This window comes from Thunnus maccoyii, chromosome 19 (genome assembly GCF_910596095.1).
Source record: "Thunnus maccoyii chromosome 19, fThuMac1.1, whole genome shotgun sequence".
Classification (NCBI taxonomy): domain Eukaryota; kingdom Metazoa; phylum Chordata; class Actinopteri; order Scombriformes; family Scombridae; genus Thunnus; species Thunnus maccoyii.
In genome coordinates, this window is record NC_056551.1 from 19,686,753 (window position 1) to 19,700,675 (window position 13,923).

General features: G+C 41.7%; 1 protein-coding gene across 2 annotated transcripts; it reads left to right on the top strand.

The window, feature by feature from the left end:
- Positions 1–1,592: 1,592 nt before the first annotated feature.
- Positions 1,593–12,544, top strand: rnf165a (ring finger protein 165a). 2 transcript variants are annotated; one of them, XM_042394236.1, is made up of 8 exons: positions 1,593–1,941; positions 8,297–8,597; positions 8,691–8,816; positions 8,961–9,090; positions 9,522–9,626; positions 10,047–10,142; positions 10,836–10,936; positions 11,296–12,544. In XM_042394236.1, exons 1-8 carry the CDS (start codon positions 1,881–1,883, stop codon positions 11,411–11,413), a joined length of 1,038 nt encoding a protein of 345 aa, XP_042250170.1. In that variant the 5' UTR covers positions 1,593–1,880; the 3' UTR covers positions 11,414–12,544. The 2 variants fall into 2 exon arrangements, 1 of the variants encoding a protein (XP_042250170.1); XR_006092462.1 differs by lacking the exons at positions 8,297–8,597; positions 8,691–8,816; positions 8,961–9,090; ... (2 more) ...; positions 10,836–10,936; positions 11,296–12,544 and adding an exon at positions 3,003–4,292 and having other exon boundaries at positions 1,856–1,941.
- The last annotated feature ends 1,379 nt before the right edge of the window (positions 12,545–13,923 follow it).

Genomic DNA, 13,923 nt, shown 5'->3' on the forward strand with positions numbered 1-13,923 from the left:
ATATCCACTTAATATGACAAACTCAGACTGCTGAAGCATCGTATAAGCTTCAGATAAACTTTTAAATGCATTTTTGCTCAAAATGAGGACTGTGGATTTTGGCCCCCATCACTTACGTTGAAAGCACATTTGAAGGGGATCTTTTTATAGCCAGAATGAACAGGAGGAATGATTACAGCTAGGAAAACCTCTTTCAGTGTTCATATGGGCACCTGACATTTTAAGACATTAAAAATTGTTTCAAGGATGTTAAAAAGACGGCCAATTAACAGATGACATCACATCACTCCAATCCCAGCTTCTGTCCATTGGCTCCCTGTTTGTTTTACAATTGATTTTAAAATTTTACTGATCACTTTTAAAGCTTGTCTGGGTCTGGCTCCAAGCCATATAACAGATATGTTGACCCCATATGCACCAGTTCACAGCCTCAGATCCTCAGGTTGGGCCCTTCTGGCTGCTCCAAAGTCGAGGCTTAAATCTAAAGGTGCTTTTGCCATCGGGGTCCCTTGGCTTTGGAACAACTTGCCTGAGGAGATGAGGCTCATAGAATCAGTGACTTCTTTCAAATCACTTCTTAAAATCCATTTTTATAGACTTGCTTTGATGTGATGTCATCTTGTTATCGTCTTTTTATCTTTTTTACCGTCTAGTGTCAAGCTTAGGGAAGGAAAATTGAACTGAAGAGGGGTTATTTTTGAAGTCTGATGAATGAACGTCTACGTGAAATGTCTGTCAAATATGGCTGTGAAAAGTAGTCTAATTGGCACTGGGGTCTATGAACTGAAGACACTGATATTTGTTACATATAAACAGTTGAAGTACTCAGATCCTTTAATTAAATAGAAATAGAAATACCATCATGTAAAAATACTCCTCCTAGTCCTTTGCTCTTCTCTCTACTGTGTTTTTGCGTCTTTTGTCTTGTCTTAAAGGAACAATGTCTAATATTTAGTGGCAGTGAGGTTGCAGATTGCAACCAACTGAATACCCCTCCCCCTCTCCCTTTAAGCATATAGGAGAGGCTATAGTGGCTGCAAAACTCACACAAAACGCGAAAGGCCCTCTCTAGAGCCAGTGTTTGGTTTGTCCGTTCTGGGCTACTGTAGAAACATGCAACATGAAGGGCTTTGTGGGAGAGGACCTGCTCCCTATGTAGATATAAAGGGCTCATTCTAAGGTAACAAAAACACAACAATTCTTATTTTCAGGTGATTATACACTAATTAAAATATACTTATGAATATTATACTCCATCTCTGCCAAGTCTGTTCCACTAGATGCCACTAAATTCTACACACTGCGCCTTTAATTTTATCTTAATTTTGTTTTTGCCTTACAGATGCTTTCTGTTATTATATTGCTTTCTGAGTATCCTGCTTTTGCTTTGTCTGTCAAAACACTTTGTAAACTCTATTTTTAAAGGTGTTATATAAATAAAGTTATTGTCTTTATTATTTAAATGCTTCAAAAGCAGGAGGAGATTTCTTATTTTTTAAAAATAACATTTGTGTAACTAATATTTTGCCAGCAGAATTATGCTGTTTACAGGATATTCAACCTTTTAGTCCTGCACAAAAATTTCCCAAAGCAATGTTACTATAAGTGAAGCTGCTAAGTACCTTATCTGGGCTGGTGGGTTGACACATGGAGGGGCGGGCTGTCCGAAACACAGACACCCCGCCCCGGCGATGATCGCATTGGTGGAGCCGGGTGCCAAAGCCGGAGGGTCCTGATCGGAGGGGTCTAGTGATTGGTTGTTGGGGTATGTGTGTGCAGGCAGCGCAGCCTTTCCGTTTGAATGTGCTGGGGACTGGAGGGGATCATTTCCATGGACCATCTGTCTCTCTGGCTGCCCACACAACAAAGAAGGACCCAGGATGGTGTTAGTACATGTTGGATATCTGGTTCTCCCCGTCTTCGGCTCAGTTAGAAATAGAGGTATGACTAGCTTTATTTATTTTTCTTAACCCTAACAATTTCTCGGCGTCTCGTCTTTTCTTTTTTTTTTTTAAATGTCCACAAATGATGTAAACAGAGCTGACACCTGCTAGCAAAAAACAAGCCAGCGTAATAACAGCGAGTCTAGCCTGGATAACGTATTAGCTTGTCTTGCTAGCTGTAGCGTCGCGTCAATTTAGCCGAAATAAAAACCGTTAAAACGCCGTTAGTATAACTGAAGATACTTAATCTTATAAATGCTGTTTTCAACATTAATAGTAGGATATTTCAGGGCCTGTTAACCGCTACCAAAATGACTGCAGCTGTCAAACGGCAGCCCCTGCTTTGATCCTCGGTGCTGTCTAGTTTGTCTGTGGCTGCGCGGTGTTTACGTGCGTTTGCAGCAAAATGTGGACAGTCACCGCTTCCTCTTGTTAACGTTACCGAATTAGCAGTCGCTTAAAACAGCCAAATGTTTCAGCACAGCTTTTATTATTATTTTTAGCTAATAATATCCAGAGCTCGGTGTGTATTTAGCCATTGATTTATCCCAGCTGTAACCGAGGCGAAGCTGACAACATGACAAGCGTTTGTTTGCCCCCTTTGTGTGCAACTGGCATCGAGTCTGTTGAATTCAAGCGTTCATTTTTGAACGATTCAATCAGTTAGTTTTAACAATTTCTCCCTTTTTTAAAGACAGGTAGTGCAATGGCCGTTACCTCAAGATTAAAGGATATGGCTGGCTAGTGTAAATGGGCTTTAAAACGCTGCCCTAACCTTTAAAAATACATATATATATATTTGTCGGATGGGAAGCATCAAACAAAACCTGCATATCAGTGGAAAATCTGAACAGCATGAAGGCGAATAAACACACTCGTTCAATCAGGCATAACAACAATAACATCACCCTCCATTGCAGTAGGCTTTCTGTGTTGATTATGTAATAATAATAGTAAAAAAAAAAAAAAAAAAAAGATGACGTGCATTGTTAAACTACATGCAGTAGCACCAATGATTTCATTGTGCTTTTATTTGTGTTCTTTTTTCCTGTTCCATAGTATCGAGGCTGGCTCCACATTCCGCATTTCTCAGACCTTTGTCCCCCTCCATTGTGTAGCTAACGATCATCTGCTGCTGTCTGCCGTAGCCTCTGCCTGTTCTCTGCATCTAGCTGTATTGTGAACCCCTTCTTCCTCATTTCCTCTTTCCATCTGAAGACGACATTGGCATTAAAAACCGAGTTCCCACTCATACCGTATCCTTCTGTGTAACAGACTAAAGAATAACACCTTCTGTAGAAAACAGTTTGTCTTTATTTAAACTGTCATGTTGCTCTTTAGTGAATAACCCATTGTAGCGTTTAGACTTTACTACAGACTTGTCATTGTGATTCTCCCATTCAGTGTGGATAGACTACATTCTGCTGTAAATTTCTGTAAAGTGGATACATTTTGATCCCCCCCTCCTTCCCCTACCCCCCGATTCGATTACAGCCAGACTTGATCGAACTCTTTGATTATTGTCTCCATCCCCTATTTGCAAAGGTGCATTGTACCAGCTTTTATCATCTATAAAGCAAAATGTATGATCACCTTCTCTAAATCATTTTTTGACCAATAATCCTCTTATCCTCACCAATTGGCCAATACCTGCAGCACTAAAATCACAATAATTTGTGTGATGTTATGCTCACTTTTGATGGTCCACTGCACCTGTTATAGTGGCGTATATAAACAGCTGGTCATAATCCTATCCATGTGTGAACGCCTTTGTTCCTGCTAGCTGAATTGATTCTTCATTCGGTCACCGTAAATTTGGCGAGACTCAGGTCTAATTCATCTTGCCATTTGAAAAATCCCCCCCCCCCCCCACCCCCTGTAATTTATCCACTGTCATGCACAGCCCCCCTTTTCAAGTCTCTCCTCCAGAATGCTATCCATTTTACAGGGATGTGTATATCCTGCACTGCTGTAGAACTCCTTTTTTAGAATCAAAATGTCTTTTTATTCTTTGGTTGTGGTTTTTCTACCTTATGTTCTTGTATTAGATCCTAATGCATGGTCATTTTTATACTTTTGTTTTTCCACATTGAACAGCAGATTCCAATGTAATCTTTGTGTAGAGATGTCCCTGCTGTACTGAAATGTGCTGTAAGCATACACATCTACTCATTGGATGCTGCTTCTGTTCTGTTAACCCTACAGAGAGCATGGTCGGGCCTTGCCTTTGGTCTTTATTTGCATGGTATTATTATGGTTATATAGGAGATATTACTCTTATTATTACTACTATCACACAGTGCCACACATACTAATATTTTCCAATAAAGACTGTAGTTTTCTTCCTAACCTTCAGTGTGCTTTTTGCTGATTTCCATGTGTTTCCCCCCTTCCTCCCTCCACAATGTGCTGTCACTGAGACGGTCCCCCCTCACTCTATATGTGCTCTCATTTTCTCAGCTGTCTTTGACAGAGTTTCTTCAAGTTGCTGCTCTGTTTACATTGGAGTAGGGGCAACCAAATTTTCTATCCATTCAAAAAAAAAAAAAAAGCAAAAAAAAAAAAAGCATGTTTATACTGAAACACACCGGCATTGATATTTAATGTTACATGCTGTCATTCCCTCCTAATCCATACACAGTTGTTTATAGGGCAAAACGTAGCCTCCCTGACATCCACTCATTGGTGTTCATTGGTGTTGAGTTAACTTTGGGTCAATTTTGGGTGATATGGATAAAATTCTCTATCATGGTATATATAAATTTGTATTGCATCTATATACACTCACTAAGCACTTTATTAGGAACACCTGTGTAATCTAATGTAATCCAATACAACAACTCTGCTATAGATTTTATTATTAATACATTTTCAGTTTTTGTTGACATTGTGAGAAAGGTGATAATTCTACTTCATGTTTATTACTGAGGTCATAGTGGGCGGTGATGGTGGTATAGTAGGGTTCATTATATTGAAAAGGGTTCGCCCCCCTTGGGGTGGACAAAAAAAATATTAGGAACATTTCAAATGGTGATGTAATCCATTTTCTGTAAAACCCATTGAGAAAATGTATGGATAAAATAACCTCACAGTCATTTTGCTAATCCAGCAAATTGAATCCTACCTGACAAATCAAAGCACTTTCATCCAAACAGGGTAATAAGACACGGTATCAATGGTATGGCAAATGAATCGTCTCATGGTACATATATCACCATTATTGTCCAACTCTTCTTCAAGGTATTGACCAATATTGACGAGTGTCTAAACCCCTAAATCCCTCTTCATTACAAACATTAAACACTGGACTAAACTCCTCTCTTGGCTGCGCATCTCTCTCCTATGTTCTTTTCAAATGTGTAGCATAAAGGAAAAAAATCGATTTTCAATCACCAAATGGCAACTATTATATCTGTAAAGTGTTTAATCTGTGTCTCTAACGATTTGACTTTTCCATCTTGTCTTTTTCCTGTTAATAAGCAGAACAGACCTTGACACTTTATACAAATAAACTCTTAAATTACAAAAAAAGCAGCACATTGCTGTTTAGTTTCATAATGTAAGAACAGATTCCTATAGTCATCCAGTCGCCTCTTTTGTAGCTTGTGACAACAGCATAATTAAACCTTATTTGGCTCACATTACATCACAAGTGCAGATAACGCTTTTGATTATTTATTGCAGGGAGTCAAACATTAAATGAAAGGCTTAGAGTTGACATTTTTGTAAGTAAATAACTAATATTCTACTTTATATTGTCTATGAAGTCGACACAATTACTGTATGTTTATATAAGTCCTACAGAATTACAGTATCTTGTTCCTAGGTTCTCATTTTTCTTTTAAATGTCTTTAAATTTAAAGCTTTTTAAAAGGTTTGCTCTCACTTAATGCATAAAAAGTCTTAAGATGGGGCAGTCAGTCACAACCTGCAGCAGAGGCTCTACTGTCATTCATTTCAAACATTTCACACCACATTTTAAATAGAAACTCAACTGTTTAAAGGATTTTAAAGTATGTGGGACTCCAACTGCTGTCCCATTCCTGTCACTTGAGCCTTACATCTGTCCTTAACGTCTTAAATAGAGTTATTTATGTGCAGACACAAGGTTTGACTTGAGACTCAGCAATTTTCTCCACACTTTTAAATAACACAACAGCTGTAATGCACATGTCCACAGTTGCTGTACTGCTGAAGCGTCACAGTTTTTTGCTTTCCACTCAGCGCTATCCTTATTTGACCGATGTACAGCATCAAGGTCAGTGAGCGAAGTGCCGCCATCTAGAGCCATTGGTATGCAGATTTTCAGTCCAGCTGTACTACATACAGTAGAGGCTGATTTCATTCATTAGTCCCCGTCCCCCCCACCCACCCACTCTGCTTGTGAGTGATGACAGTGATGTGCGGTGATCTCAGCTGGCGTGGTGATGGGCTGCAAAGAAAATCCTGCATACACACAGCTCAGAGTGTCACATGATGGAAGAGCACTGGACGAGGCAGGAGACAGGATTATGGATAGAGAGATATGGAAGTGTGATTGTAAAGCTGCAGTGATGGGAGCAGGAGAGATGAGGAGGAGGAGGAGGGGGGGAGGGAGACAGGTTCGATGTCAGACTGCTGCAGTCGTGGGTGGGCGGGGCTTCCGGGCTGTCACTCACACTGGGACATCATGCCGCAGCCAGACCATGGGGGAGGGGCTGCCTGTGCAGCAGCTCAGGGGTGAGGAGAGGTGGATGGGAGTGTGTGTGTGTGTGTGTGTGTGTGTATGTGCTGTATGTGTGGATGGGTGGGGGTCCGCTCTGCACCAATCAGGCGTTTTATGGCAGTAAGTCAAAGCCGAAGCAGAGACAAAACAATACCAACATCAGGGCTGCTACTGCTGGCAGCACTGCAATATGTCAAATATTAATGTCAGCAGTTCATGCTGTGGAAGAGCCCAGAGACAAATAATTTGATATTTACTCAGAGCCTCATGCTGAGCCCAGTCTTACCGGGTCACAGGCCTCATACAAAAGGGATGTACAGTCTTTTACCAATCCAAACCACAAATCTGCCATTTCTGCTCTACTTCCTCAGCCAAATGTTGTTTTTCAGTTTGCTCATGGCTCTCAAGGTTCACTGGCTTCCCATGTCCCAAGGCTATATGCAACGAAGCACAGCAACAACCAAGCAAATGTGTCATATTAGCAATAATTAAATGCACAAAATGAAGATGTAGATACACATGTATTAAAGGGATGTTTTGGGATTTTTGTGTTTACATATAAAAACAAATTGCTGCTAGAAAAATGTTACTGATATGAAAATTTGTAACGTAGATATCAACTCAGTGAACCATTTACTGTTAATTAAATCTGGCAGCAAATGCTAAATATATCACAAACCATTAGTTAATAGCCAAATCCTCATCATATTAGACTTAAAGTGTCACTCCATATTATAACAAGTCCCGTGAAAATGTTGACACCACAGTAGATAAAGACAATCATTTCCTCCAATATGCATAACTTAAAAGGACTGCACTTATTCCTTGATCATGGAAAAAACACAATACACACAGTGTCAATATACACAGTGCACATCTCATCTTCCAGACCCTGCAGTCTGCCTCCTGGTCCGCAAAGCTAGAAAGCTGTAATGGGAAGTCGAAGTAGCAACTGTTTGTCCCCGCCTAACCCTCCTTTCTCTAAGCTTGAAGTAATTCCTGCTGATTGTTTTGTGCAACTCGATACCGAAGTGATTCAGTGTGACTACCACACAATCTCATGTCTTGTCCACCTCTGATAGAAAGGGTGGGGGAAGGTAGATAGCTAGGTGGATAATCCCCAGTTCCTGTGGTGTCTGACTATTATCAGACAAGCAACAGAACCTAATGAGAACTCTACAGTTGAATGTTTGTTCCTTCAAACTACAGACATAGTATAGAGAGGCCAAATTCAATCCGTTCACTGGCGATGGACCGCAGACCCTCCTGGAAACACCCCAGGCTCTTAGTGAAGATCCACCCTTCCTGCTGGCCGCACTATGGCAAGTGGAGAGGCAGGCCATTGGGCACAATCTGTCTGTGGATTTAGGTGGTGCTCCACAGGGGTCTCAATGTCTGTGTCCTCCATCTGCTGTTTTGTCTGTCTCCTCTCTTCCTGTGTCAAGTCTCTCCTATCTTTATGTTCTGTCAGTGTGATTGGCAGTTGAATGTATTTTTTGTTTGTCGTATTTGTGTGTCCCTGTGTTGTTTTTGCAAATATGTAAGTATGTGTTCTTCACTGGTTTGTCTCTCTATGGTGTCTGTTTGAGTGAAAATAATCACAGGCTTATATGGCTCATTTCTGATCGCTTGCTTTTCTTTCTCCCAGGAGCACATTTCACCAGGCATCAACATAGCCATGCTACCTCCTGCCGACACTTTCACCTGGGTGCTCCTCAGGCGCCCATCTCAGCCGAGTTCCCTCTAGGACATGCCAGCCAGCCCCCTCAGAACGGCTTGGCCACCCACCTGCCTCCGGCACACCATCCGCCCCTCACTGCCCTGCCTGCAGCCCCTCAGTTCCAGGATGTGCCAGGGCCTCCATTCCTACCTCAGGCCTTACACCAGCAATACCTCATCCAGCAGCAGCTTCTTGAAGCGCAGCACCGCAGGATTCTCCCGCACTCCAGGTAGAAATACAACTGCATGCATATACGTACAGATAGACACAGAAAACCAAGCCAAACATGTTTATCTCATATTTATCTCATCCCTGTACACAGAAGAACCCAGGAGCGCATCCCCCTGAACCCTCACCGGCTGCGCTCAGGCTATGAGTACTCCCCTCCCCTCCATGTTCCCCAGCCAATGACACAGCAGCCACGGTACCTGGCTGAAGGCACCGACTGGTGAGTTGCCGTCGGAGATTAACGAGAGTCCTGTGGAGACGAGAAATGACCCCTTGCTTTCATTTCTGCTCCCATCTGTCCGTCTGTCACATTGCCTAGCGTGGGTGATGATGTTGATTTAGTCGCCTGTCTGTCCGCCCACAGGGATCTCAGCGTAGATGCCGGCCTCCCTCACCACCAGTACCAGCTCCAGCAGCTCCCGCAACACTATCAGCATTACCTGGCCTCCCCTCGAATGCACCACTTCCCCAGGAACACTTCCTCTGCACAAGTGGTACGTTTGTCACAGACTAATTTGGACCATGTTGGAAATAAGTGTCAAATTAAGTAAAGGATGCTATTATTCTCACAAAATTGTCTCTTTATGCACTTCTGCCTACTGTGGTCCAAGACTACAAATACAGACTACTCCAAATACATATGACAGTAAATTGAGTATCTTCTGGTTTTGGACTGTTGATTGGACAAAACAAGCAAATTGAAGACATTGCAACACTGAGAAATTGTAGATTGCCTTTTTTTAAACATTTTATAGATTAAAAGATAAATCAATTCATTGCAATTGCAAAAGCAATTTTGGTGTTACCCTATGGTATTCTCAAAAATGTGTTTTTGTTTCTAACAATGAATCGAGACAATGGAGAAAAACTATTTTACTACAAGTTTAACATTGCTGTAATATGATGACGACGTCTCTTTTGCAAGGTTGTGCATGAAATCAGAAACTACCCATACCCCCAACTGCACCTGTTGGCGCTGCAAAGTCTGAATCCTTCAAGGCACGCCACCGCCGTGCGAGAAAGTTATGAGGTAAATTTTAACCTCTTAATACATTTCATATTTAAACTTTCTGTCAATGTACCCGTCAGACCCAGGATCCTCTTGTTGCTAGGAAACAGTGCTAGCCCATCTGTATCTGCAATTAGTGTATTAGACAACTTGACCTTGAACTATTCTACTCTTTCTCTGTCTGTAGTTCCGCTTAGTAACTATTCTGGAGCTTTCAATCATATCGCATCATCGCCTTTAGTAGATGGAGTTTCAAATTGCCAGTTTTTGAGCACTTTCTTGTCTTTATTAGTTTCAAATCTGAGGTTCATTCTTGAAAGTGGAAACAGCAGTTGACAGAACAATCTCACCTTTAAGTCCTTTAAGTTGCCTTTCTATTATCAATATTTTATTTTAATCTACTCTACACTTTTCTCAACTATTTGTCCACTTTGTCACCAGGAGTTGTTGCAGCTGGAGGACCGGCTGGGTAGTGTCAGCAGAGGCGCTGTTCAGACAACCATAGAGAGATTCACCTTCCCTCACAAATACAAAAAGGTAAAGAACAGTTATTAGTGAATGTTAAAACAGTCAGGTGCCCCCTACAAACACTGAAACAGGTTTTGATTGCTGTAATCATTCTACTTGCTCCTCCAAATACACTTGCAATGTAAGTGGTGGGGGACAAAGTCCTCGTTTTGAAGCAAAAATGTATTTAAAAGTTTTTCTGAAGATAATATGAAGCATCAGCAATCTGAGTTAGTCAAATAACATGAATATCTTCCACAGTTACAGTTAAATTCATTCCCTCTTCGTGTCTCGACGGACGGTGTTTCCTGTTCAGCTGCAGTGGAAGGAATGAGACAGAAAGAGGGAATTTGGCACTAAAAGGACTGTAACTTTGAAATATATTGGCTGGATATGACTAATTTGGACAACTAAAGCCTCATATTAGCCTCAAATGAATTTTAGATACATATTTGCACAGAAAGAAGACTGTGGATTCTGTCCCCTATCACTTACATTGAAAGTGCATTATGAAGGGATCTGTTAATGGCCAGTGTGAACAGGAGGAATGATTACTGCAAGAAAAACATGTGTCAATGTGCATTTGGGCAGCTGAATATTGTTTTGGGGCAGACTTGAAAAATAGTGAACCTATCCTTTAATAACACATCTGCTTATTCACTTTGGGCTCTTATGGCTTTTTGACCTCACCCTTCGTCTCCCTGTAATCTCACCCGCTAACAGAGAAAGCCCCTGCAGCTGAAGATTGGGGAAGAGGAGGAAACAGATGTGGATGAGAAATGCACCATCTGTTTATCCATGCTGGAGGACGGAGAGGACGTCAGGTCAGGAATACTCTTTTACACTGTAACCCCAGAATCTAACGTTTACACTAAACATGGATTTACTTTAAGGGAGATTTCAAAAGCTTAAGCACTGTTAGAAACACATGAACATATGCTTAAAACCAAGTCGGGGGTGGGGGATAAAGAGGAAAGAGGGTCAGTTTACAGCACATGGAGTCTCAGCTGTCTGAGAGGCATGTAGGATTGATGACTCAACAGAAGTCGTCTCTGCATGCCTGGATGAACAAAATTATCTCCCTGTTGGTTTCAGAAGCTCTTTGCAGGCACATGAACTGTATGCACAATTCCCAATGTGAATCAGCATTGACCTTATGTCTCTCTGTCTCTCTGTCCTCCAGGAGATTGCCCTGCATGCACCTCTTCCACCAGGGCTGCGTGGACCAATGGCTGGCCACCAGCAGGAAGTGTCCAATCTGTCGAGTTGACATCGAAACACAGCTGAACCCTGACAGCTGATGAGATTTCACCTCCCCCCTTCCTTCTTGTCAATCACCCTCGTGTGGTTCCTGCTTTCTTCCACCCCGGCTTGCCGGCCCTCTTTCCCCTCATGTTGGGTGCTTTTGCCAAAATGTCTCCAGACTTCATGTGACATCATCACCCTTCTGACTCACGCTTTACTGAGCCAAGCCAGGATAACTAACTGCACGAGAGGCCGCAAGGGACTCTCTTTATATAGAAGCACATCCCTCTGGAAGCAAAAGACACGCAAATACACACACACACCACACAAACAAACACACACACACACACACACACACACACACTCATGTACACAGGGTTTACTTGTAGCTTGCTGGTCATAAATGGGGTGTTGTTACTGTTGTGGTGTTGTACTGTAGGTAGCCCTGGGCTGTGTAGCATGTCCTTAAAGCCATGACTTAATGTCCTGAGAGTGGAAAACACAACCCCACACTGAGCTGGCTACTTTCTCTCTTTTCTCTCTCTTTCTATATACATATATATATATATATGAATATATATATATTTCTCTCTTTTCAAACTCCTTCAATCAAAATGAATATTCTGCCACACAAGAAAGCTTAACAGAAACTAAACGCTCTGATGCCATGTTTACCTAAAGATCATTTGTGGTCGTAGTAGAGTAGCAGTAACCAACAAGTGATATCTGGTGCACTGTTGCCTTCTTATCGGTGGGCAAGCAAGCACCAGCTGAGTGTTTTAATTCTATCATGCAGCTTTGACATTTTGCAATACAGTTGTACATTTACCTTGGGTCGGTGTCCTGTGAGATGGTGTTACGTGAGTAGGTGTCTTTCACTGCCGCAGAAACCTGAACCCGGTGATGGAGTCGTCGTGTGTTCAAATTTAATATAGGTAGAAAGTGTTTTACCAAAATGCGTTTCATCATGGTGTCGCTTTGACCTGATGCGCAGGTTCACATGTGTGCTCCACCCTGCTGTGTGGACTTGCAGAATGTGTCTAACAAATGTGTGGATGTTCAAAAAGTGCAAAGGCGAGTGTGTTTCAAGGATTCGAGGCAACTCTTAAAGGATAATTGACTGTCTATATTTTTCTTATTGTCAACTAATCTCATGCAGAGCCAAACCAACAATTAACTGATCTACTTACAAGTATTGTGTGTGCAAAACCTGATATATCTTATTCCTCTAGTAGCGTAGACCTCTGTTGTTGTCCAAGGCCTATTAAAAATACGTCAGTGAGCCACACTGCTGCACTGGGTGACATGTTCCTTCACCATGAGGTGTTAGGGCACATTAGTTTGTTTAGAAACGGCTTCACAGCAATCATAGTTTCAGTCTTGTTTTCAGAGTAGTTCCATGTACGGCAGACGCCACTGTGCAAGGGTGATTCCATTTATAGAGCTTCGCTAGCTTGTTGTGCTACATATCATAACCTCTTGACTTTGTACTTTCTTCTCTGAGAAGTGTACAGTTCAGAAATGTACAGTCCAGGACAAAGTCAGGAGTTTGTGATATGTAGGACAACAAGCTAGCGGAGTTCTGTAAACGGAACTGTGTTCCTGCACATACACAGTGGTATCTGCCTTACACAGAACTACTCTCTGGAGACTAAAAATGTGATTGCTGTTATTAGTTTTTGGAGGCATTTCTAAACAAACTAACATCCCCAAAATCTTTGTGGCGAAGAAATGTGTCATCCAGTGAAATGGTGTGACTTATTGATGTGTTTTTAATAGTTTCTGGACAACAACGGAGGTCTACGGCACAGAGGAATAAGATATATCAGGCTTTGGATTCTCAAACAATACTTGAAAGTAGATTGAGTCATTGTTGGTGTGGCTCTGCTCATGAGATTTGTTGACAATAAGAAGAATATAGAAAATTGCCAGCCTTATCTTTTAACATAAACTTACTGTAGTTAGGTTACTAGCATGGCCACTGGAGTGCTTATACACCACAAAGCCAAAAAAAAAAAAGGAATGAAAAAAGGAAACTAACATGCACTGCAGAGTGAGGTGGGAGGAAGATTTAGCTGCCCTTGTACCTGTATCTTCATCTGGCGCTGGGCCAGTGGCAGAACAGTGTGTACTAAAAATGCATGTTTCATCGTCGACTTGGGCTGTTAGCTTTGGTAGCGTTTCTTCAATTTAAAAAGGTACAGAGACGGCTGTGCTTGACTTAGTTAATCTGAGCTGTGACTATCTTCTCAACACTAACAAACGAACAAAAAAAAAGAGCACGGTGTCAGTGGCTTTTCCCCCTGACTTGTAGCGTGTGTTCATCCTGTCCCCTTTGGTGGCAACGATGGGATCCTCTTATTGATGTTTACCTTATTGCCTAAAGAACAAGCACATGTGACAATAGTTATAGCAACAAAAGTTTTTCCTTGCATTTGCGTTGGTTTATATTTAGGTATAGATTCATGCAGTGTTTCAGCAGAGAGGTGCTTGCGTATTGATCTTGTGTATTTGTGTGACAGACCTCCCCTCGTGGTTGCTATGCTGGTTGCTATGCTGTATTGCT